The sequence below is a fragment of the Chlorocebus sabaeus genome, chromosome 26 (genome assembly GCF_047675955.1).
Source record: "Chlorocebus sabaeus isolate Y175 chromosome 26, mChlSab1.0.hap1, whole genome shotgun sequence".
In the NCBI taxonomy this organism is placed as follows: Eukaryota; Metazoa; Chordata; class Mammalia; order Primates; family Cercopithecidae; genus Chlorocebus; species Chlorocebus sabaeus.
Window position 1 is genome coordinate 54,106,390 of NC_132929.1, and position 24,610 is coordinate 54,130,999.

Here is a 24,610-nt window from a genome sequence, read left to right on the forward strand (position 1 = left end):
TACCTCCATCCAGACAGAGACACAGGAAGAGCAATATTTAGATACTCAAATAACCAGTGAACAACAAACCCAAAACTATTAGGAAGTGAGCCAGAGACAGACTGTATCAAAGACAATAAATTAATTCATGCCACAGACCACCTGTCACGTTTAAAATGGCCTGCAGTGGGCTCCTCTCTTCCTTATAGAGGAGTGCTGATAATCAGACCTTCGGATGCCAACAAATGCATCACCTCTGGACAGGCTACATGCCAATTACTACATGCCAATTACTGAGGTCCAGCTCGGTGCCATTTGGCACATGGCCCATGAGTGGCCACTCCATGCTATACCCATTCTATTTAACGACACTGTGGTCCAGGACTAGCTCCCATCTGCCACCTTATCAGACAAATCAAATATACCCTGGAAAACATGCAGGAATAAGGTCTGGGAAGATGCTTCAAGTTCCGTTCAAAAAAGTTTATCAGGTATATAACAGCTGTTGACAAGTGTCATTTGACTACAACTCATTTGATGACAGCTGAAATGTTTGTGGTCCCATTACACTTTGTGTAAAGCCCCTTCCAGCCATAATCATATCAGACTTTCACAACAACCCTACTGGGTTCACAGAGGAGGCATTCACCTCACCATCTCCATAAATACAAACTGAACAGCATAAATCAAAACCCAAATAATCTTAATTTAGGGGACCTTATAATTATATATTTAGTTTGTTTTCTTCAAAGTCCATTAAAAATGCTTATGAACAAAGGTAACACACAAAGAAAGCAATACCTTATGTTCTTTTTCTTTAACTGGAGAAACTGAACACATTTTCTGTAGCTTCTCATTCTTACCCAGTTTATGTGAAAAACTCACATCTCAGGGCATTTATCTTTGTCTTCATCAGAGATAAAATAAGACTAACTATATATCTCTATGTACTATATATATTTTAAACATATTTTGTTATCAGTAACCACATCTCTCTAAGCCTGGGAGTTGAACCGGTTTGTAAAGCATGCTTAATTTTAATGGTTTCCTAACCTTACCTCCCACCAGGTAACAGAATCCATCTATCCTGACCCACCTTTGCCATCAGATCCCTCTCTCTCCTTTCTGCATTTCTTCGTAGAGCTGAGAGTTCCAAAATCTCCTTATTTAGAAATTTGTTTTGGGTTTTGTACCCCTGTAGATTATCCTGTTAGAAAAAAAAAAATCCCTGAATTCACATTGGTTGAATATTGACTAATTAATTACCCTATGTAGTCAGTATCTTGCTGCCTCACCAATCAAATAGCCCTGCTAAGTTAGAGTAAGTTCTAAAGAACTAGAAGTTGTTAAAAGGCACTTTCCGATTAATCTTTTTGGCCATTTACAGTAGTAGAAGGCAGGCAGGCATGATGGCCGTGATAGAGAAGATATTTTTATTTAATTGTGGTAGTTTTTCTCAACTGATGACAGGAGAAATAAATATGACATATTCCTAAATCTATGCAAATATTTTATCCATATTCCATATTCATTGAGGTGGTTAAAAAAAAAAAGCAATATCTTACTTTTTTTTTAAACTAGAGAAACAACATATTTTCTGAAGGTTCTCATCTTCACTTATCCAGTTTATATAAAAAAAAAGGTTACATACATATACAGTTCATAACTAAAAATCACTCTTAACAACAAATCCTACGACCTACAATGTATAAAGCACGTAAGAGAACATATTCTTCAACATTGAAAAATTTCAAACTTACAGAAAAGCTGAAAGAAAAGTACAATTAACACAATATAGCCTTCACTTAAATTAGCCAATTGTTAACCTTTGCCTATTTGCTTTCTGTCTATAAAAGAACATAACAAGCTGGTGACAAGTTCTGCCAAGTCCAACTGTGAGAGCAGGTTGGGGTGGGGCACATGTCATGTTGGCTTCAGCCCTTGAAACTCCAAGCAAGAAAGCTGAAAGGAGCCAACAGCAACAAAAAGCAAACCAAAAAGGGGGTAAAGTGTTTGCACGTAAAACACTGAAAATGAAGCTCAGAAAACTTCCTTAGACTTTCCTAATAATAAAAACAATGAACTGAAGACGCTGCTAAGGATACTAATCCAAATCACCTCTGAGGCAGTGACTTCTGAATCTTCTTTACAAATTCAGTCTTTTATAAATGTGTCTCTTCTCCCCATCCCGCCCCGCTTCTAATTGTTTCTCTTTTATAATCTGACAGGCTGGTGTGTGAGGTTCCTGATTTCCCAATCACAGAAGAAATTATGTTCAAGACAGCTCAAAGAGCAGGCCAGGGGAGTCAAGACAGACTCTGGTGATACCACAGGCAGGAGACTGCTGCTGCTCCCCAGAGATGTGGCTACAGAAATTCCTCATCGCCAAACAAGAAACCACCACGGGATTATACCATTTCCCCCATAAAATGCAGAACTGAAAATGGTTCAATGTTCCCTTTAATCACTAACATTTATGGAGCACTTGCAATGGGTTACAGGTGCCCCGAGCTACGCATGTGAGATTCCTAATCTTGTTTAAAACTCACAACTCTAGGCAGTCATTCTCACCATCTTTATTTTTGAGGTGAAGAATTGAGCCATAGAAAGTTGCCCAATTACTGTCTAGGCTGCAAATCAGACTTCTGAGAGCCAGACCAGTGGGCTCTTAGCTCCATGGTCTCAGGCCCGACTCCCACAAGAACTTCGATAGGCATCATACTCAGCCTGAGCAAAACCACGTCACGACAAGTACTTGAAATGTTGAATATTGGACTTCCTTTTCTCACCCGAATTTCCTTTCTACTGGTGTCTTAAAAGCTTTTTTTTTTTTTTTTAAGAAACAAGTTGGCTGGGCATGGTGACTCATGCCTATAATCCCAGCACTTTGGGAGGCCAAGGCAGGAGGATCACTTGAGTTTGAGACCAGCCTGGCTAACATGGCAAAACCCTGTCTCTACTAAAAATACAAAAAAAAACCCAAAATTGGCCAGATGTGGTAGTGCACACCTCTAGTCCCAACTACCCTTTCTGAGGCATGAGAATCACTTGACCCCAGGAGGCAGAGGCTGCACTGACCCAAGATCATGCCACTGCACCCCAACCTGGGTGAAATAGTGAGACACTGTATCAAAAAAAAAAAAAAAAAAAAAAAAAGGGTGGGAGACAAGGTCTAACTCTATTGCCCAGGCTGGAGTGCACTAGCGCGGTCATAGCTCACTGCAGTCTCGAACTCCTGGGCATAAGTGATCCTCCCACCTCAGCCTCCTGAGTAGCTAGGACCACAGGCATGGCCACCACACCCAGCTAATTTTTTTTTTTTTTTTTTTTTTTTTTGTAGAGATGAGATCTCATTATGTTGCCCAGGCTGGTCTCAAACTCTTGGCCTCAAGTGATCCTCTTGCCTCGGTCTCCCAAAGCACTGGGATTACAGGTATGAGCTACTGCACCTGGCCAAAGGTCTCATATTTGGAAAGATTAAGCAAACATATTACTAAAAGGCAGGTTAGCCAAAGGAAAGCTGGCTGGAGGGCAAGTGAAGAAAACACTCAACAGTGATGGATAGAGACTGAGTGATACAAGGTGGGTCAGTGAAAGCAAGTAACATCAGCTGTCATGTATGTCTTTAACTTAAAATTTGTGTTACAATCTAAGTTAAGTCCTGATCATTTATATTACAGCTACTTTCTCTAGAATGATGATGACCACAGCAATAACAACACTCAATAGTGAAGACCTTATGAGGAGCCAGGCACTGTGTGAGGGAGGGCTTTACGTGGATTACTGCCTGTAACCCTTACAATACCTATGATGAAAATAAGCACTATTTCACAGACAGACACACTGAAGCAGAGACATGAATTCACCTGCCCAAGTCAGAGGTCCTAAGTGGTGATCTGACTTTGAATCCAACCAGGGCTGGCTCCAGAGGTCATGTAACGCATCACCCCACGCTGTTCCACATCCCCTTCCCTCCTGGTGCTTGCTCCAGTTGTCATTCTGCTTTTCTGTTTGTGCCTCTAAACTAAACCGTGAGGCCCAGGAGTGCAGTGCCTGTGTACCCATGCAGAATAAAAGAGTAGGCACAAAGCTGGATGCATAGATGAGCTGGAAGGAGAAGCTGTAGGCATGGAGGTATTCATGGAACAGCAAACGCAGGAAGAAAGACAAGGATGAAGTAAATGACAACACAAAGGATGGACAACACTGAAATCGTTAATGAAAGCAATGTGGAAGTGCTGGGGCCACAATGCTGAATGGAACAATCTGGAAGTCCATATACTTCACAAATGGAAGCATTATGGAAACATAGAAAAGGATTGGAAGGAAACATAGAAAAAGAATGACTTAAATCACTAGGGTGGCAAAATCCTAGGACCAATGTTTATTCCTGCCTCAGAATACTACAGAAACAAAAAGCATTAGACTACACCAAAAAAAGTTAGCAAATTCCAAATGGCAGAAATCTTTACAGGCAGCATCCACTGACAATAAAGCATGAAAACTGGTCAAGAACGGCAATAACAAAAAAGATACATAAACATATATTTAAAATTAAAAATATATAAAATATGCTTTAAATAAACATATCTTAAATATATATATTTTTCCACTTAGACATTTTAAATTTGGAATCAAAAGTAGGAATCAATATTTCTTCTTCAACCATACCCTGTCTAGAGCTGAAGGGCTATGAAGGAACGCACATCAGAACACCCACTTCTGTCAGTGCACTCCCTCTTTCTCCTTGGAGCCTTTCCAGTTCTCCCAGTGCCACTGCAGAGGAGACCTATATGAGGTGTGAACACCTTCTGCATTGCAGAGGGACCCCCAGCACTGGCAATAACAGAGCAATGTCAGGGCCGGGCGCGGTGGCTCAAGCCTGTAATCCCAGCACTTTGGGAGGCCGAGATGGGCGGATCACGAGGTCAGGAGATCGAGACCATCCTGGCTAACATGGTGAAACCCCATCTCTACTAAAAACACAAAAAACTAGCCGGGCGAGGTGGCGGGCGCCTGTAGTCCCCGCTACTCGGGAGGCTGAGGCAGGAGAATGGCGTAAACCCGGGAGGCGGAGCTTGCAGTGAGCTGAGATCCGGCCACTGCACTCCAACCCGGGCGACAGAGCAAGACTCCGTCTCAAAAAAAAAAAAAAAAAAAACAGAGCAATGTCAGACAGCATGAGGTCATGGACCCAGGCAGGCCTCAATTGTCTCGCCCGGAATCCACCTAACAACCACTTTGCCTCTTCATCAACTGTCACTACATCACCTCACGGTTGTGATATTTTGGGGTCACAGGCTTAAGTTGTTAAAAATGGTTAAACTTGTTGAGAAATGTTGGAGGAAAAAAAACTTCATGGCTGATTCAAAACCACCCCACCCATTACACTGCAGAAAGAAAAGAGGAGGGAATGTCCTGTTCTGATCAGTGTTGTATCCCGATCAGCTCTATCAGCTGCCTACAGAAGGAGCTACACAGTCGCGACAGCCACGAAGCATACTCTTCACACAACCCCGGCTTGCTCCCCCGGAAAACCTGCTCCACACGTCTCCCCCACTGCCGAGTGTCACGCACGCCCTGAAAACCCACCACTATAGTACTATTCTACACACTACAGAAATAGACACACTTGCAAAATAAAACCTTCACCCGTCTGCTGGGTGCCATGGCTCATGCCTGTAATCTCAGGAGGATCACTTGAGCTCGGGAGTTCAAGACCAGCCCGGGCAACACGGCGAACCTCTGTCTCTATTAAAAATAAAAAAATTAGCTGGGTGTGGTGATGTACGCCTCTAGCCCCACCCAGCTACTCAGGAGGCTGAGGCCAGAGGATTTCTTGAGCCAGGGAGGTTAAGGCTGCAGTGAGCTGAAATTGCACTACTGTACTCCAGCCTGCAACAGAGCAAAACACTGTCTCAAAAAAAAATACATAAAAATAAAAATTTCTGCTATCATTAAGTAATCCCAAAATTTGTATTATTGATGGGTATATATTTAGGGTCATGTATATTCAATGTTGTGTACATTAAAAAACCCAACTTCCATTGGCAACGTTAACCAATACCTCCTATTTAAAAAACAAAAAAACAAAAAACAAAAAAAACCACAAAGGCTATTTTTTTCTCGCAACGGGGTCTCACTTTTGTCATCCAGGCTGGAGTGCGGTGGTAGGATCTCAGTTCACTGCAGCCTTGCTCTGCTCTCCAGGGCTCGAGCAATCCTCCCACTTTAGCCTCTTGAGTAGTTGGGACTACAAGTACAAGCCACCATGCCTGGCCTTTTTTTTTTTTGTAGAGATGGGGGTTTCACTATGTTGCCTACACTGGTCTCAAACTCCTGGGCTCAAGCAATGTGCCCACCTCAGTCACCCAAAGTGCTGCTATCACAGGCATGAGCCATCATGCACTGCCAGCTTTTTTTTTTTTTAATAGTAGATACAATGGTAAAGTATTGAGACCAGAGGTTTTATTGTTGTTTTGGATTTTCTCATTCATAAATCCTCTGGGCCTCACATATCCAAAGGGTGTTATCAGTGAGAAGTGGTCACTCTGGGGACCATGTACATATTCCAGCCCTGCTGCCATGATTCCAGTGTTTTTACTTCTGTTTTGGAATTATCTTCAGGGTCCCCAGCATGCCCATCATTCCCTCACTCAATGCATTGGCAGTACCTGAAAGGTACTGCTAGGCATGAAGCAAATGCTCAGTAACAACCTGGACAGTAACAAACCTCGGCCCTCCAAGGACAAGCTCCCTCCGGAGCCAAACACCCTTGAAAACACATTATTTGCAAGATGAGGGTGGCCAGGTAAGGGATGCCTTGGGGCTAAGACCAGTAGCTACAGACATGTTTGGGGTCTGCTGGGGTCAAACGGGCTATACTTGATGCCCCACGTCCTGGGGGCCACGTGTCCACCTAAAACCACTCCAACCAAGTCTCAAGAACTGGTGGCAGCAAGAATGTTATGATCCTCCCTGTGGCTTCCCCTCTGAAACAGGAGGCTTCTCTATGGGCAAGAGAAATGCAGGCTGCCCCCGCCTCTCACAAATGCTGTGTGTTCCTCCTACCACATCAGTTGGTCACCACCCCAGGCATGACTTGGAGGGTCACTTCCGTTCAGGAAATAGCCTCCCACCCTGAGGGCTAGCCCAGAGAGGGACATGGGGAGGAAAGCTGTCCTTCCTACTAAGTGTCAGTACCCTCCCATCTTGGGTGTTGGGGGCACTGACTCTGAACAGGTCCTCTTCCTAGGCCTGCTTGGAAGCTGGAGTCTGCTTCCTCAGCTAATCCTAAACTAGCTGTTAGGAACAATGCTCCCAAAGCAGGCATCCACTAGGTCCTGCAGCAAACTTTACAAATTAAGTTTGTGTGTGCTTTCATGTACACAAGAGGGGTAAGAAACAGCCTCTGTATGATACATGGGATAATGAAGTACTAAGGGTGGTATATATAGAAAGGTAAGTCTCAGTTGCTTGAAAGCAAGGGAGGGGAAGGATTTGAAACTGTTCCAAATAACAGCAAGAGTTTCCTTTTCCAAGGAAGCTCCACAGATGATTAATGATTATTTGATGGTAAGTCCTGTTACACTTGTGGAAAAAAAAAAAAAAAAAAAAAAAAAAAAAGGTGTGTAGCTGTCCATCACACCAAATCAGCTCATGGAGGCCAGGCCTCTAGGGTGACATCGGTGGTCTCTCATGCCAATCACCAGAGCCCCTGCCCTGCTCTTACTTTGAGCCTGTCCAGTTCCAGCTGGTCCCTGGCAACAGGCGTGGCTGAAGGGGAGCTGGGCACCACAGTGGGAGGAGGCCCGCTGCCCTCGCCCTCGCTGAGCTTGATGATGACCTCATCCTTGGCTTGGATGGTCTCCATGAGCATCCCCAGCTGCTCGTTGAGCTCGCCCACTTTGCTCTTCAGCGTCCTCACTTCCTGCTGAAGGCTCTCCTTCTCCAGGTTGAACCTCTCCAGCTGGCTGGTAAGGCCCAGAATCTGATCATCCTTTTGGTGCAGAAGCTCGAGTGTGTCTTTTGGGACCCCCTCGCAGAGCCGGCTGCTTGTGAAATACTTGTCATACTGGGATGACCGGACTGTCTGCTGGAGCAGTCGAACAAGCTCCTGGGAGCCAAAAGGAGAATGGAGTGAAGGGTGAGGAGGGGAGGAAAAGCAGAAATTATGACAACATTATACAGAGCAATCAACAGAATTTGAGGAAATGTAGAAACTTTACTGGAAACATTTTAATACTGAACTTCCTCTTGAAGGATCTCAAAAATAGAGGAAAAAAATATTTATTCCATAAAGACTGTCTGTAGAGAACAGTAATAGGAAACAGGAAATAATGGACATGTGTACTGTAATTAGCAATGGTGTCCAGTAAATGTTCATGGGTATTAAAAAATCTGTGCTCTAAGAGTCACTGAACTACTGAACAATTAAATGTAATTCGATCTGATTAGCTCAGGAAACTGTTGTTGAATAGGATGCAGAAACTCTTTTTAACGACTGTTAAAGAACTCTGGGCTGAAACTGTGTTCAGGGAGATTCAACCTCAGGGGCAGGACTGGGCGGTGGGTGCAGACAGCAACCTCCTCTGTCCTCCTTTGAGAGATCTTCACTCTCCTTGCAAATGCAAACACCTCTGAACTAATGATTAAGCACAGCAGCCGCGCCTAGATGATGGCCATGGCAATATGAAACCTCCAGAGGAAAAGCAACTTCTGGGAAACAAAGCTGTTCCCAGACTCAGGGAAACATAAATTGGGCTTTATTTCTCCCATCCTTGGCCTGCTGATGTGGGGTAAGACAGAAACCAGAAGTTACCTTCTGACTGCATAGGTCTTTCTTTAACCGTTCCAGCTCTTCCTGCTGGCTCTGGATCTGCAGTTGCATTTCGGAGCCCGGCTTCCTGATGCTGATGCTGCCACTGCCTGATGTGCCTTCACTTGAAGGGTCACCACTGCTGTGACGATTTTTGTACGACCCAATTATGTCTTTCAAAGGGCGCTTTCCTTTGTAGGGGTTACGTCCAAAATCAAAGGGGAATCCTGAGCCAGTTACTCCTACATAAAAATAAAACTTGTATTTTATTATTATTATTTTTTTTGAGACAGAGCCTCGTCCTGTTGCCCAGGCTAGTGTGCAGTGGCGCAATGTTGGCTCACCGTAAGCTCCGCCTCCCGGGTTCACACCATTCTCCTGCCTCAGCCTGCACAGTAGCTGGGACTACAGGTGCCCACCACCAGCCTGGATAATTTTTTGCATTTTCAGTAGAGATGGGGTTTCACTGTGTTAGCCAGGATGGTCTTGATCTCCTGACCTCGGATCCACCCGCCTCAGCCTCCCAAAGTGATGGAATTACAGGCGTAAGCCACCACACCTGGCCAAAACTTGTATTTTAAATGCAAGCCACATCTTCCTTTTGGAAACTATAACAAAATAAAGCAACCTCACAAATCATCCTCCAGGGAGTTTGAAATTCACTACCTTGAGAACTACAGGAGATTGACGACTCTGCCCCCACTGCATTCTAGATAGTAACCAACATGCTTCAACCAGAGATGACTGATTTCCCCCCACTGGATCCTTCCTTGGAAGACTTTATCACAGGATCATTTTTCATGGAAAACTAAGACATATTAAGCATCCTATTTTTGCTAATTTGTCCTTAGCAAAAAACCAAGAACACTCAAATGTATGTTGGTTTTTTTAAACGTACAAACATCATTATGCTTTGAATGTGTCCCCCAAAGTTTATGTGTTAGAAATTTAATCCTCAATGTAACAGTATTGGGAAGTGGGGCCTAATAACAGGTGATTAGGTCATGAGGACTCTGCCCCTGTGAATGGATTAATGTTGTTATCACCAGGGTAGGTTAGTTATCACCAGAGCAGATTTGTAATAAAAACAAGTTTGGTACCCTGGCTCTCCCTCACTCTTACCCTCTCTTGCTCTCTTTCTCTCTTGCCTTCCGCCAAGGGACTACACAGAACAAAGGCTCTCCCCAGATGCCAGTGCCATGCTTTTGGACTTCTAACCCCAGAACCATGAGCCAAATAAATTTCTGTTCATTATAAATTACCCAGTCTATGGTATTCTGTTATAACAATATAAAACAAACTAAGACATGCATGTTTTAAAGCATGACTATATTCCCCTTCTTAAAAATGGATATTTGGGGTCGGGCATGGTGGCTCACGTCTGTAATCCCAGCATTTTCGGAGGCCAAGGTGGGCAGATCATCTGAGGTCGGGCATTGGAGACCAGCCTGACCAACATGGAGAAACCTTGTCTCTACTAAAAATACAAAATTAGCTGGGCGTGGTGGTGCATGCCTGTAATTCCAGTTAGGAGGCTGAGGCAGAAGAATCACTTGAATCTGGGAGGCGGAGGTTGCAATGAGCCGAGATCAAGCCACTGCACTCTAGCCTGGGCAACAAGAGCGAATCTCTGTCTCAAAACAACAACAACAACAAAAAAAAAACAAAAAAAAAAAATGAGTATTCAGAAATACTGTCAGGCCAGGCACAGGGACATGTACCAGTGGTCCCAGCTATTGGAGGCTGAGGCAGGAGGGCAGCTTAGGCCCAGGAGTTCAAGGCCAGCCTGGGCAACACAGAGACTCCATCACTAAAAAAGAAAAAAAAATACTATGAGATCTAAATAAACGTCAGTGTAGAGAGATTCAAATATATATATTCCAATTACAAAGAGGAGACACAAGGGAGTATATATTATGCAAGTGTGATTTATATAAAGTTAGAAAACAGGCAGAACCAACCTACACTGTTAGGAATCAGCACAGCGGTTCCCTGGGGCGGAGTAGTGACTGGAAAGGGCACGGGGATGGCAGCAGGCTCCTGGGGTGTTGGCATAGTCATCTTTCTTAAAGTGAGTGCTGGTTACATGGATGTATTCACTTTGTGACAACTCACTGAGCTATATATTTCTGATTTGGGGACTTTCCTGCATGTTATACATCAATAAAAAGTTTACTTAAAGATAGGGGAAAATAAAGGAAGGGTAGTTCACTTTCTGTGAATAACATGGACAAGTTGGAGGGCTGATTCTTGGAGCTGTTTCAGGAAATACCCATGAAGAGTGTAAGATCAAAGTCTAGTGACATCTTTGTCTCTCCCTGTCTATCACGTAAACTCCCCTCAAAGGGGATGAAGGGCTGGGCAGAGGGCTAAGAAGGCTGTCATCCGTCAAGAAAACACTCTCCATGGTGCAGGGAGTTTCTCCTCCTGTCCCAACTCACTAAGTGCTCCCGATTTCTCCTCCCCAGTCCTGCTCACATTCATCCTTCCATTTCACCCTTAGTCTCTACTGGAAGTCACAGCCAACAGTACTTATTTTCAATAACCCAAATCCCCAGTTTTAATCCCTTTTCCTCCAGGTAGCATTATCAGCTCATACTGAGCCCCTCTCCTTGGCACTCCCACTGGCCTTGCCACGCATTAGGTAATTCAGCACATTCAGTGTGGCCACATTCTATACCATGTCATACCGGCCCAGTGGGTTCTACACCAGGATCTATGGAGCACAGGTAAGCTCCCTCTCACAGCAAATCATGACAGTCCTTTTCTAGGAGACAGAAAAAATATTTCCTTTCCTAAGTGCTTACTCTCCCAATAAAGGTTTCCTCAAATCCTGCACCCTATTCCTGCTGCCCCATGCTAGAATTAGGCATAAGGTGGAATTTCAAAATTATTTATTGTTGTTTTATGTTTAAAACATCAATATTCTCCTAATGAATTAACAAATCTAGGACTGTGGCCGGCCACAGTGGCTCACGCCTGTAATCCTAGTACTTTGGGAGACCAAGGTGGACAAATCACCTGAGGTCAGGAGTTCAAGGACAGCCTGGCCAACATGATGAAACACCATCTCTACTGAAAATACAAAAATTAGCCAGGCATTGTGGTGGGCGCCTGTAATCCCAGTTACTCAGGAGGCTGAGGCAGAATCTCTTGAACCTGGGAGGCAGAGGTTGCAATGAGCCAGGATCACACCACTGCACTCCACCCTGCGTGACAGAGTGAAACTCTGTCTCAATAAATTAAATAAATGCATAAATAAATCTAGGATTGTAAATGGTTGTTAAAAGCATCAGGCAAAAGGCCAACAGAGAATTTTATGAATGGATTAGGATGACAACCCTAAACTTTGATCAATCTTAACATCAAAAGAGAGAAACAGATGATGTGGCTTCAGATGTGATGCGACAGGAAGCATGCAGCATCTCCCCACCAAAACATTCCTGTCGAATCAGAAGTCAACCCTGAATCTGGGCAGGCCTCCGGCCCTAACTACCAGTATACAGGAATTACATGGGACAGGAGCACGTTAAATGACCCCACAGAAATACAATCAGCAAACCCAGACGTGGGAGACTTCTCAGCGCAAAGACCTGGTTTCTTCAACGAATGTGGCAAGCGAAGGGGAAGGAAAAAAAAACCCAGGGAGCCGTTTAGACTAAAAGAGATCCAAGAAGACATCAATTAAATACAATGTGTGGGTCTTGTTTGAATCCTCATTTGAACAAATCGGCTGTAAACAGACACTTAAGGAACAATTAAGAAATTAAATAATATTAAGGATTTATTGTAACTGTAAATATAATAAAGAAGTTGGGGTGGCCGGGCGCGGTGGCTCAAGCCTGTAATCCCAGCACTTTGGGAGGCCGAGATGGGCGGATCACGAGGTCAGGAGATCAAGACCATCCTGGCTAACACGGTGAAACCCCGTCTCTACTAAAAAATACAAAAAAAAACTAGCTGGGCGAGGTGGCGGGCGCCTGTAGTCCCAGCTACTTGGGAGGCTGAGGCAGGAGAATGGAGTAAACCCGGGAGGCGGAGCTTGCAGTGAGCTGAAATCCAACCACTGCACTCCAGCCTGGGCGGCAGAGCGAGACTCTGTCTCAAAAAAAAAAAAAAAAAAAGGTTGTGGTTGTAATTTTTTTTTTGAGACGGAGTCTCGGTCTGTCTCCCAGGCTGGAGTGCAGTGGCACGACCTCGGCTCACTTCAAGCTCCGCTTCCCGGGTTCACGCCATTCTCCTGCCTCAGCCTCCCGAGTAGCTGGGACTACAGGTGTCCGCCACCACGCCCGGCTAATTTTTTGTATTTTTAGTAGAGACAGGGTTTCACGGTGTCAGCCAGGATGGTCTCGATATCCTAACCTCGTGATCCACCCGCCTCAGCCTCCCAAAGTGCTGGGATTATGGGGAGCCACCATGCCTGGCTGGTTATAATTTTTTTAAAAGAATCATTATCTCTTAGAGATACATACTAAAGCATTTGCAGATGCAATGGATTAATGCCTACAATAATAATCCAGCTGACAGTGGGTGCAGGGAGGAGCAAGAGCTTAGAGACAGAGAAGGAGGAAGAGAGACCATAGTTCACACTGTAGAAGCTGGATGATGGGTACACCAGAATTCATGAGATTATATTCTCTTCTTTTGTGTACATTTCAAATGTCTATAAAGTTTTTTAAAATCAATATTTCCATAAAGAGGATCATGACTTCCAAGTGTGCTATCTCCCCCAAAAAACTGAGCCATTGGACTAGACAGTCATTTATTTCTTATAACATTTATTAAATAACTTTTTAAGCCTTTATGTTTTAAGTCCAACAAAGAGAATGCAAGCCCCCATTGGTCTTGGTCCTTATGCTTCTCAAAATACCTGCTAATAAAGTGTCTCCCACATCACTGGTGGTTAACAGATAGCAGTACAGAGAATGACAGACAACAGGAAGTACACTGATACCTTTGTTTCCTTCAGGGGTAAGCTTCTTCTTTTCTTCCTGTACTACGGACTCCTCTAGGTCCTTAGGGGTTGGGTCTAAAAGTTCCCACTCTTCATTGGTATAAAACACAGTCCTCCGACTATCATTATGTCCTCTCCCAGGACGGAAAGAAGACATCGAATTTCTATTGGGAAAAACAGTATGTGTTATTAACAAAAACAAAAGTAAAACAAAATGTAACCACACATATATAGGATTGGCAAAAATTAAGATATCTGATGATATCAAATGTTGGTGAGGATAGAGAAATGGGGATTCCCTTTTTTTTTTTTTTGAGATGGAGTCTCCGTCTGTCACCCAGGCTGGAGTACAGTGGTATAGTCTTGGCTCACTGCAACCTCTGCCTCCTGGATTCAAACAATTCTCCTGCCTCTGCCTCCCTGAGTAGCTGGGATTACAGGCATGCACCACCACGCCCAGCTAATTTTTTTTTTGTTTGTTTGTTTAGTAGAGACAAGGTTTCACCATATTGGCCAGGCTGGTCTTGAACTCTTGACCTCAGGTGATCTGCCCACCTCGGCCTCCCAAAGTGCTGGGATTACAGGTGTGAGCCATCTCACCCAACCGAAATGGGGATTCTCATACATTGCTGGTGGGATTATAAATTGATAGTATTACCACGCAGAAGAACTCAGCAAGGTACTGTTAAGTTGAAGAGGTGCCTACCCCTAACATCCAGTATTTGCTAAAAGAAATTCTTACATATGTGCACAAGGAGACACAAACAAAAACATTCACTGCAGCACTGTTCATATTACAAAAATAATAAAAAGGTACAACAACCTAAACATTCATGAACAGGAGAATAAACTGTGGCATATTCATATAGTCAAGTACTACAGCACTTAAAATTAATTCATTCATCCAGCAATTATTGCTTGAGCCTACAACATGCCAGGCACTATTCTAGATGCTTGGAATATCCCAGTGAACAAAACATAGCAAGATTCTTATTCTTATGGAATGTACATTTCAGCCAAAGCTATATGTATCATAGGGATAAACATTTTTTAAACACTGAATGAAAAAGAAAATGGAAGAATTATAGGTATAGCATGATACTGTTTTATATCTTCAGATTATACTATTAATAGAGACTACTTATAGACACATATATATGTAGTAAAACTATTTTTTAAAATACACACACAAATTACAATTATCAAATACAGAATATTGGCAACCTCTGTAAAGGTAAAGAACGGGATCAAGAAGAGAGCATTTAGCCCAGTGCCGTGGCTAATGCCTGTAATCCCATTACTTTGGGAGACCAAGGCGGGCATATCACCTGAGGTCAGGAGTTCAAGACCAGCCTGGCCAACATGGCGAAACTCTGTCTCTACTAAAAATACAAAAATTAGCTGGGTGTGGTGGCGCACACCTGTAGTCCCGGCTACTCAGGAGGCTGAGGCACAAGAATCATTGAACCTGGGAGGTGAAGGTTACAGTGAGCTGAGATTGCACCACTGTACTCCAGTCTGGGCGATAGAGCAAGATTCTATCTCTAAAAAAAAAAAAAGAGAGAGAGAGAGAGAGGATCTTAGTAATGTTCTGTTTTTAAAAATGCAGTAGAAATATGACAAAACTCTAAAAATGAGTCATGGCTATCTGAGTAATCAATATACTTGCCTGTGTGCTAAAAATATTTCATTAAAAGTTTTAAAAAGTAGGTTGAGATTTCTGCTTCCAGTGAAGATGGAATAACAAGGACTAGATTTACCCTCCCTGGTGAAAACTAAAGAACTGAAAAAAAAAAAATTAAAAATATAGGAAACCATGGTTTTCAGACATTGGCCATCAGGCAGCACAGGACAGTGATCCTGAGAGAGGGAAAGCCAATGAGGTAAGCTCACCTTACTGCCTGGAGACAGTTTCCAGGCCAGGGTGCAGGCAGGGGACACCCAGGAGGAGCCCAGCATCTCTCTGAGCTGAGAAGATAGAGTGGAGACTCTCAAGGCAGTTGCAGCTCATAGAGCAGAGTACTAGAGAGAAGATAGCTGCACAGAGGGAGTGTCGCAGAGATCTTAGATGGTCCCCCAAGTCTTCAACTGAGTACTGATTGCGGTTCGATATAAGAAAGCTATCTGAGGACAGCGAGAGAACCAACTGAGAGAAGCAAAGGAAACCATCCTTGAGGCTCACACAGGAAAACCTCATAATTCACAGGGCATCAGAAAGAGTACTGAGAAAGGCTACCAATGGTATTCCTAAAGCCTGTGCTCATCCTACCAAGCAAAGCTTAAAAGCAAACTTCAAAAGGATCAAACTGTTTCAGAGTCATTTAATATATCCAAGAACAAAGCTCAAGAATATTTAGAGCAATACAAAAAAAATCCAGCACACAGAAAGGTAAAATTCACAATATCTGGTATCCAATTTTAAAAATGACTAGGCATGCATGAAGTGGGAAGTACAAGTCATAATGAGGAAAAAAATCAATCAACAGAAACAGACCAAATGATAAACTACAAATGATAAAATTAGCAGACAGGGACTCTAAAAGTTATAACTGTATTCTTTATGTTCTAGAAGCTAGAAAAAAAGAATAAACATCTTAGAGACATAGAAAATTAAAAAAAAAAAAAGATTTAAATCAAATTTCCAAAAATAAAACTACAATGCCTACGATGAAAAACATGCCAAATGGGAACAAGAGCAGACTAGGCATTGTGGAAGGAAAGACTAGAAAATTTGATGACCCTGCAATAGAAATGACCTAAAATGAAACAGAAATATGACCTAAAATGAAACAGAAAAATGACAAATGAAACAAAGAAGGATGGATGGACCAATGAGCTGGTCACTGAAGGAGACGAGAAGGGGAGGAGATGGAATAAAAGTATGTGAAGAAATAATGACCAAAATTTTTTCTAAATCTGATGTAAACTATCAATCCACAGATAGAAGCAGCTCAATAAACTTCAAGCACAAAAATCATGAAGAAAACTGTATCCAGGCATATCATAATCAAATTGCCTAATACAAATAATGTTTAAAGTTTTAAGTATAACCTTAATTTGCAAAAGAAATAAAGGAACAGTCAAATTTTCATAGTTAAACTGTCAAAAGGTAAGAGGCATGTGTTCATTATGAAGAGACATCTTAATTCATTTGAGCAGTTGGTAAGTGGAGTGGTAAGGAGAGGACACGTTCACATGAACCACCTTACTTATATGCACACACACATAAATGCTTATATTCTCTTACTTAATAGATCCATACTTATCCCTAAAGCAATAAAAGGAATGAAATATGAAACCACCAAACAATATAGGTAAGTCTCCAAAACATTATGTTAAGTGAAAGAAGAAACACAGGAGACTACATGCAGTATGATTCCATTTATATAAAAATTTTTAAAAGTCAAAGCTATAGTGACAGAAAGCTGATCAGAGGTTGCCCAGGGCTGGGTATTAAGGGAAGGGATCAACCGCAAAGGACCGTGAAGGAATTTTTAAAGGTGTAGAGATGTTCTATTTTTCTTTATCATGGAGGTATTTACATTGCTGTGTATAATTTCTTAAATTCATCAGCCTATTTACCTAAAATAGGTGAACTTATTGGAGGTAAATTATAACTCAACAAAGTTATTAAAATAAACATGCAAATAAATAAGGAAGAGGAAGAAATGTATCATTTGCTGTTTTCTGAGGTGGATTAAAGGCAAGGGGGGAAAAGACAGCTTTATCTCTAGTTTGAATCAGACAGATGATATTCTCATTCAAACAGTCATTTCTCAATGTGTTTTTTAAAGAATATCTTTTTTCGTTTTACTTGTACTTTAAACATTCAGAAGAATACAGAGAAATTATGTAACACACTTACGTTCTCATCATGTTATCACAGCTTATGGATGCATGGCCTTTGGCTAACTGCTTTAACAAAGAGTCATCAGGAACCAGCAATTATGCCTGTTTAGAACTGACACTCCCTTTCTCGTAGTTTATTTACTTAGGACCAAGAGGGAGCTGGTAAACAACATACAGCATCTTGCACATGCTATTTATTTCCTGTCTCTTCTAGAGCCTGGCATTGTGCCACACATCTTCACAGACAACTGCATAGAAGGATTCTAGTCAATTCCCCATGGTAACCCAATGAGCAAGATACTGTATAAAGTCTGATTTTATAAAAATTATAAAATTGTAGAGAAAACCGTTTCTAAATAGCTGCTCAAAAAGAAAACTCTCACAAATGCTGGCTATACTTCTGTTCATTTTTTTGACATGGCTGGTTCATCACTTCACAGAGCACTGGCACTGCTGGACCCACTGCACCATGACGTTTCAGTGGCCCTGCCTATGGCAAGGATCCCACGGGAGCCTTCTCTCAGGTGGCATGTGATTACCACCACTGTCAATTTTAGGAGTTAATTTCTCCTTGCCATTTGCCCTAGCCGTCAAACTGTGCTCCTCAGCTCTAGTTCCTAAAGGGTGAATGCAGGGAAGAGAAATAAGAGCAGGAACACCCCCACAGGGCCTGGGGAGAGAGAACAGTAATTTCAATGACTTAGAACTGCCACACACCCTCCTTCCTCCCACAGCGGTTTTGGGTTTCCAGCCTGTCGCAAGCCTGAGTTGTACACTGCTGTGCTCTCACCTGCAGCTAAGGGACAGCCTTGCTGGAGGCGTGGTGCTACTTGTCAAGTACTGGGTAACAGAGAAATGGAATCAGGCTCAAAGTGAAAGCCTCTTGAAGCTGAAACACTATACAGCCAATTCCTGTTTTTGCTCTTATGTGGCGAAACCCAATTCTGGGACTGTGCAACAAGGGGGCCATTACAGTGCAGACTTCTCAGACACACTCACCCTATCCGCTCTGGCCTGCAGAGGCCTCAGGGGCAACCACGTGTCCTGCCTGTGCACGCCATGTGGAGTTCACAGCTGGTTTAAATGGAGGGTTTTTAACTGCTGTTAGAGGCTGTTCTATGGCAGTATTTGCTGTTTAAAGACCCTAGCCTCATTTGACAGATCTTTGAGAGGCCTTCTGTGTTCCCCCAGGCATCGTGCCAGGTACCCACCTATAAACACTCAGCTGCTCTGATCTGAAATAGAAAGTGAGGCACCACCAAGCAGCAAAACAGCACCTTGTTAGGGGCAGTGGTCAGCCTGAGCTTTTTAAAACAAACGCCAGCAATCTGTATCATTGTTAAGAAAACCTCTTTCCAGGTGGAAGTCTGCACAGTTTAAAGTGTCTAACTAAAAGAGTAATAACTTGTTCAACATTTGTTTGAATTCTGATAACCAGCTAGAATTTACAAGTTGACAGAATTGTTGGGAAATGTTCCATCCAATTTCTTCCGAGCTAACCCCTCCACAAACCACCTGCATAGCCAGGTTTCAGGCCACACCACAACCTCTTCAGCAGGGGGACAACGCTGCGGAGGCAGAGGTTTGCACTCGCCAGGACTTTGTGCACTGGAGGGAGGCAGGCTCCCAGCTCCCTTTATGCACAGGAGGGAGGCAGGCTTCCAGCTCCCTCCCTCCCTCCAGACTACAGGCCCTGTTAAGGGAAACGAAGGTGGGAGGGCAGGGAGGAGGTCGTGTAGAGAGGTTTCCTCTGACTGGCAACAGCCCTCTCAACAAAGCTGACTCAGTATTTCCTCCTCTACAAATTAATTCCTCAAATATGTTCTCACAAGGGCACAGAGACATATGTACAAGAATATCAGAACAATGCTATTTGAAATGACAGAAAAGTAGAAACAAGCAGATGTCCATGGCTAGGAAACTGCTTAAATAAATTAGGGCACATTCCTATAACTGAATTCCGTCAGAACAAGAGCTCTAGTAAGGGTAATAAGTTTGGACATTCCAGTAAGTGCCCATATAATGTATCAGCTCAAAGGGGCATGGCAGGTAGCCCTACACGCCCCACCACTGCTGACCCCTCCTGACCCACCTGCTGGTGAGAGCACAGCTCTGGTGCAAGTGGGCCTCATGACATGGTAAATACAGAGAAGCTATGTCTGAGGGAAGACTGAGCATTCTAAGTCACTGAGGTAGCTATGCACTGACATAGTGGATACTGTATGATCCCTCTGTGTAAGTCACATACACACAGAGCAAAGTTCAGGGTGCAGACAAAAGTACCTTCAGTTCTAGTGGTGACTTCTGAACTTTTAAGTCCTTTTAAGTCCTGAGAAGTGGACTTCAAAGGACTTTCACTTTTAACTGTGTACCCCTCAGCAATGACTGATTTTTCTTTTTATACGCACGCATGCTTATTGCAATGAAGCACAAACACACAACTAAGAAGGCAGGCCAAACGGGGAAGCTGTCAGGTGGCAGGCCTGCAAGTCAGGTCACTTGCTATGGTTTGAATGTCTCCTCCAAAATTCATGTTGAAATCTAATTGTCATTGTGATGGTATTAAGAGGTAGGACCATTAAGAGGTAATCGATTAGGCCATGAAGGCTCAGTCTTCACAAATGGATCAACACTGTTATCTGGGGAGTGAGCCTAGATTCAACTACAGAAGAGGAGACGGCAATGTGGTCAGGGAAGCAGAGATTTAGACCAAGGCAGCCATAGGCCAAGGAACGCCAGCAGCCAGCAGAAGCTGCAAGAGGCCAGGAACTAACTCTGCCCTGGAGCCTCTGAAGAAAGCAGTCCTGCCAACACCTTAACTTAGGCCTAGTGAAGCTGATTTTGAATTTCTGGCCTCCCAAACGATCAAAGAATAAATATGTGTTGTTTTAAGCCACCAATTTTATGGTCACTTGTTATAGTAGCCAGAGTAAATTAATGCAATTACTCTCCCATAAGCTATCGCCCTTCAAACCAAGGACTTTGATAGGTTGCTTTCTGTTGTGGTCCAGGCTTCAGCTGACATTCAAGTTTGGAGCATTAATGTCCAAAGTCAGAACATATTTACTTCTGATATGATGTCTTTTTGTCCTAAGGACCTGGAAAGGTGTCATCAGAAAGACCCTTCCCAAAATACTCTAGACATTTACCTGGACAGATGAGTACATCACCCTTCCAATTCTAAGACATCAGAGCAAACACCTAATAAACATGCACAGCCTCAAAGAAACCAAACAGCTAAGAAACAATATTCTTACTGTAGAATGTACAGACAGGTACAGTTCCACAGGTTCCCTACTGCCCAAAGGGTGGGCACCCCCACTCCTTCACCCTGGGAGTCCCTGGCCTCCTCAGTCCTTCTTCTATCCTCACCCCCTTAGCACCCTACGCACCTGGCACCAGAACCCATGCCACTCGTGAGATACACCCTGTTCTGACTTCCTTGCCTCTGCATGGGTGTCCTTGCACTTGCATTTCCCTTTGGACAGTCCCTCTCCATCTCTCAAGCCCTTTAAGCCAAAACTCATCTTCACAGCAAAACCATCACCAGTCTCTCCCACAACCCAAACTGCAAAGAATAAGCACTTCTTCCTGATGCACCCAGGTAGGCTGTGACATGCTGGGTTCAGCCTTGAACTGCACCCTACAGCCCCTGTGGCAGAGGACTCACAGGCTCGCTCCCCCGGGAGCATGTGAATGGATCAAGACAAAGAGGACTGCTGGGACACAACTGCTAAGCACAACTTCATGCTCCTGGGAGTTATCAGAGAAGACCAGGTGCCACTGCGACCCCAGCCAACTTCCCACAACTGCTAAAACTCCATGGGCCCAAGAGCAAGTCGCCTTCCTTCCTGTTTCCTTCTCCAGAAGGCCTGGCTTTAAAAATGTCTGTGTGAGGCAGCAGCATGGTGACTACATGCCTTGTCTTTCTTGGTAGACATAGCTGTGCCTTCCAGTGAGGAAAATCACAAGTACCATATTACAGCTCTGGGACAGGAACAACTTCCCCTAATTCACCAAACATCTGGGTGCCTGCTTTGGGCTGCGCTGGGCCCTCTGCTGAGAACTGGGGCTGAAGAGAGGAGTCACTGTCACGACTTTACAGTCCTAGACACTAAAACCATAATATATTCTTGGGAACTCCCGCCATGTTCACAAAAAACTCTTTCTACCAGGCCTGAGGGAGCCAAAAGAGAAGCAAAAATAAAGGATCAGAGCGGGGCCAACTACAGAGCCCGCAGAAGACCTACGGGAGGCAGGCCTGGAAGGATGAGCACACCTTCCCGGCCAGCTCAGCCCTCACACCTGCACTAAGAAAGGCACCTGACTGAAGGAAGTGGAGACTCACTTCACCCACTGGTTCAAAAGAGTCAGGTTAACGACAGTGGCAGCAATGCCAGCAGGCCTGGGTTGTGTAGCCACCATTTACTGAGCACTTACAATGACACTGTGCTAAGCAGTTCTTATTTATAACCTTAACACTCCCACCCATCCAGTAGAAGAGAGGCTTACTACTTCTCACGCACACACGCGTGCACACACACACACGCACACACACGTGTGTGCACGCAATTTTACTAATGGAGAAAATAAAGCTCAGAGAAGTTAAGTCACTAGCTCAACATCACACACCCAATAAGTAGCAGGACTGGGATTCCAAAACCTGGGCTGACAGAAATATCTACAATGTAACCCCACTCTTGAACAGAACTAGAGCTGGACCCCAGGAGCCAGAGGTCCACATCAGGCCCTGCCTAGCACCCAAAGATGGGCGCACAGTCCAGGCTGCAAAGCCACAGAACTTTGCTGACTGCTGTCAGCGCTGCTGCAGCCTAAGCACACCTCTTACATACACTGAAAATACACGCTCAACCACTACACAGGCTCCCGATGCACGCTCACACGTGTGCTCAGGCATGCGCTTTCTCACACGTGCCTGTGCATTCCTACCCCTGAGCATGCACATACACACATGGACTGGCCAGAATTTCAGCAGAGACCTAGTGCCTTCACCTGGTGTGATTTGGACTATTGATAAGTTAAATGAAAAATGTGGTTAAAGCAGGAATCCATATAAAAGGAACTTAAAACAAACACAAGCACCTGTAAAGGTGTATGTAAATGTGCACTCATCTGCCAGTAACTGATACACGCCAGCCAAAGCCTCTTCTTGGAATCTGGGGATACTGGGCGTGGTGACACACGCCTGAAGTTCTAGCTACTTGCGGGGGCTGAGGTGTGAGGATCACTTGAGCCCAGAAGTTCAAGAGTTCAGTAAGCCAAGATCATGCCACTACACTCCAGCCTGGGTGACAAAGTAGAGACCCTGTTTCAAAAAATGAAAAAAGAAAAGAAAAGGGAAAGGAAAGGAGGGGAGAGGGGAGAGGGGAGAGAGGAGAAAGGAATAAAAGAAAAAGGAGAAAAAGGAGAAAGGAGAAAGGAAAAGAAAGGAAAGGAGGGAAGGAAGGGGAGAAAGAAAGAAAGTGAGAGAGAGAGAAAAAGAAAGAAAGAGAAAGAGAAAGAAAAGAAAAGAAAGAAAAAAAAGAAAGAAAGAAAGAAAGAAAGAAAGAAAGAAAAGAAAGAAAGAAAGAAAAAGAAAAGGAAGGAAGGAAGAGAGAGAGAAAAAAAGAAAAGAGAAAAGAAAAGAAAAACAGAACAGAACAGAAAAGAGGGAGAAAGGGAGGGAGGCAGAAATCAATCTGGGGATACTAACTGCAGTTCTCTGTTATCTTTCTTGGGCAAATCACATCCATTAAGACATCAGCTAATTTTTCCAGTTTTGTTTTGTTTCTTATTAAAAAGTGGAACAAGGCCTAACAGTTGTGAAACAATCTAAGCATAAAATCTTACAGGCTTTCAAGTTTTTTTTTTCTGATTTTTCACAATCATGTCACCCACATTCTCATGATAATTTTTTTAGTGACTCTCCTTTATCAAAGTTTCCCTAAGCATTCAACTTATTTTTCCTAGAAACGACAATTCCTTTTTATATTTCATGGGTTTAATAAATATCCCATTAAATTACCTAATTACAATAATAAGTACAACGGGCATTAACCAGTGAGGAACAAACCCAGCTGATTATTGGTAGGTCTGTAGCTCAGCTGGGGGCAGCAGGGACACAGGTGCCCTGAAGTGGCCCATTTGGTCTCATGCAGTCAGTGGGGACCATGGCTCTAACTGAGGAAACTTAAAATGTCAGTTCATCAGGGGAGCTAGTTAAGAGAGTTTCAACTATACTGATAAATACAATAAAATAATAAATAAACCTTCATTTATCTTTTAAGCCTTGACTACAATGTTGACAGCATTTTGAGTGCATTAAAAAATACAACTTTTGAGCCATTCATTTATAATACAGGAATCTATTTTAGGGTCATTAAAGTCTGTCTATGCATTTAAGGTCTTTTATTTAAAACTTCATAAAGCATGCCATAAGCAAAAACAAACAAAAGAAAAACAAAAAAACCATGAACACTTCAGATTCATATGCCAGTCACTAAGCGTTAGTGTCTACAGAAAGTGGTCCCAAAAACCTCTGTGAAGAAAGGCTTTGTCACGAGCTGTGCCTCCACCAGCAGCAGCAACAACTAACCCTTGACTAGTACTTCCTAAGTGCCAGGCACTGTTTTAAGCAGTGTACACATATGAACTCATCATCATGCTATCAATCTCATGATGTATGATTATTATCTTCATATTACAAGTGAGAAACGGAGGCATATAGAATATTAAGTAATTTGCCCAAGTTATCCAGCTACTACGTGGCATAGCTGGGAGTTGAACTCACGCAGCCTGGTTCTTAATCACTGTGTTACACGGCAAAGGCAGAGCTGATAGAAGATAACTCCTAGTGATGTTTCACCCTGAACGTGATCTGTCAGAAGTGACAGGCATTCACTTTCCAGGCAGGAGGCACTCAATCATCATCCATGTTCCTACGCTCCAGGACATGGAAAGCACCCAGCATTACAGGTCTGTTTCCACCTCATTCCATTATCTCACTTTGA

The 24,610-nt window shown here is 43.4% G+C and overlaps 1 protein-coding gene across 2 annotated transcripts in view; it reads right to left on the bottom strand.

Moving 5' to 3' along the window:
- TBC1D2B (TBC1 domain family member 2B) overlaps window positions 1-24,610 on the bottom strand; it is an 82,734-nt gene that overhangs the window by 21,757 nt on the left and 36,367 nt on the right. For both annotated transcript variants that reach the window (XM_073012362.1, XM_008015730.3), the window contains exons 4-7: window positions 13,752-13,915; window positions 8,801-9,039; window positions 7,712-8,095; window positions 1,076-1,186 (exon numbers count right to left, since the gene is read on the bottom strand). In XM_073012362.1, the coding sequence (XP_072868463.1) occupies window positions 1,076-1,186; window positions 7,712-8,095; window positions 8,801-9,039; window positions 13,752-13,915 (898 nt within the window). The remainder of the gene's footprint in view (window positions 1-1,075; window positions 1,187-7,711; window positions 8,096-8,800; window positions 9,040-13,751; window positions 13,916-24,610) is intronic.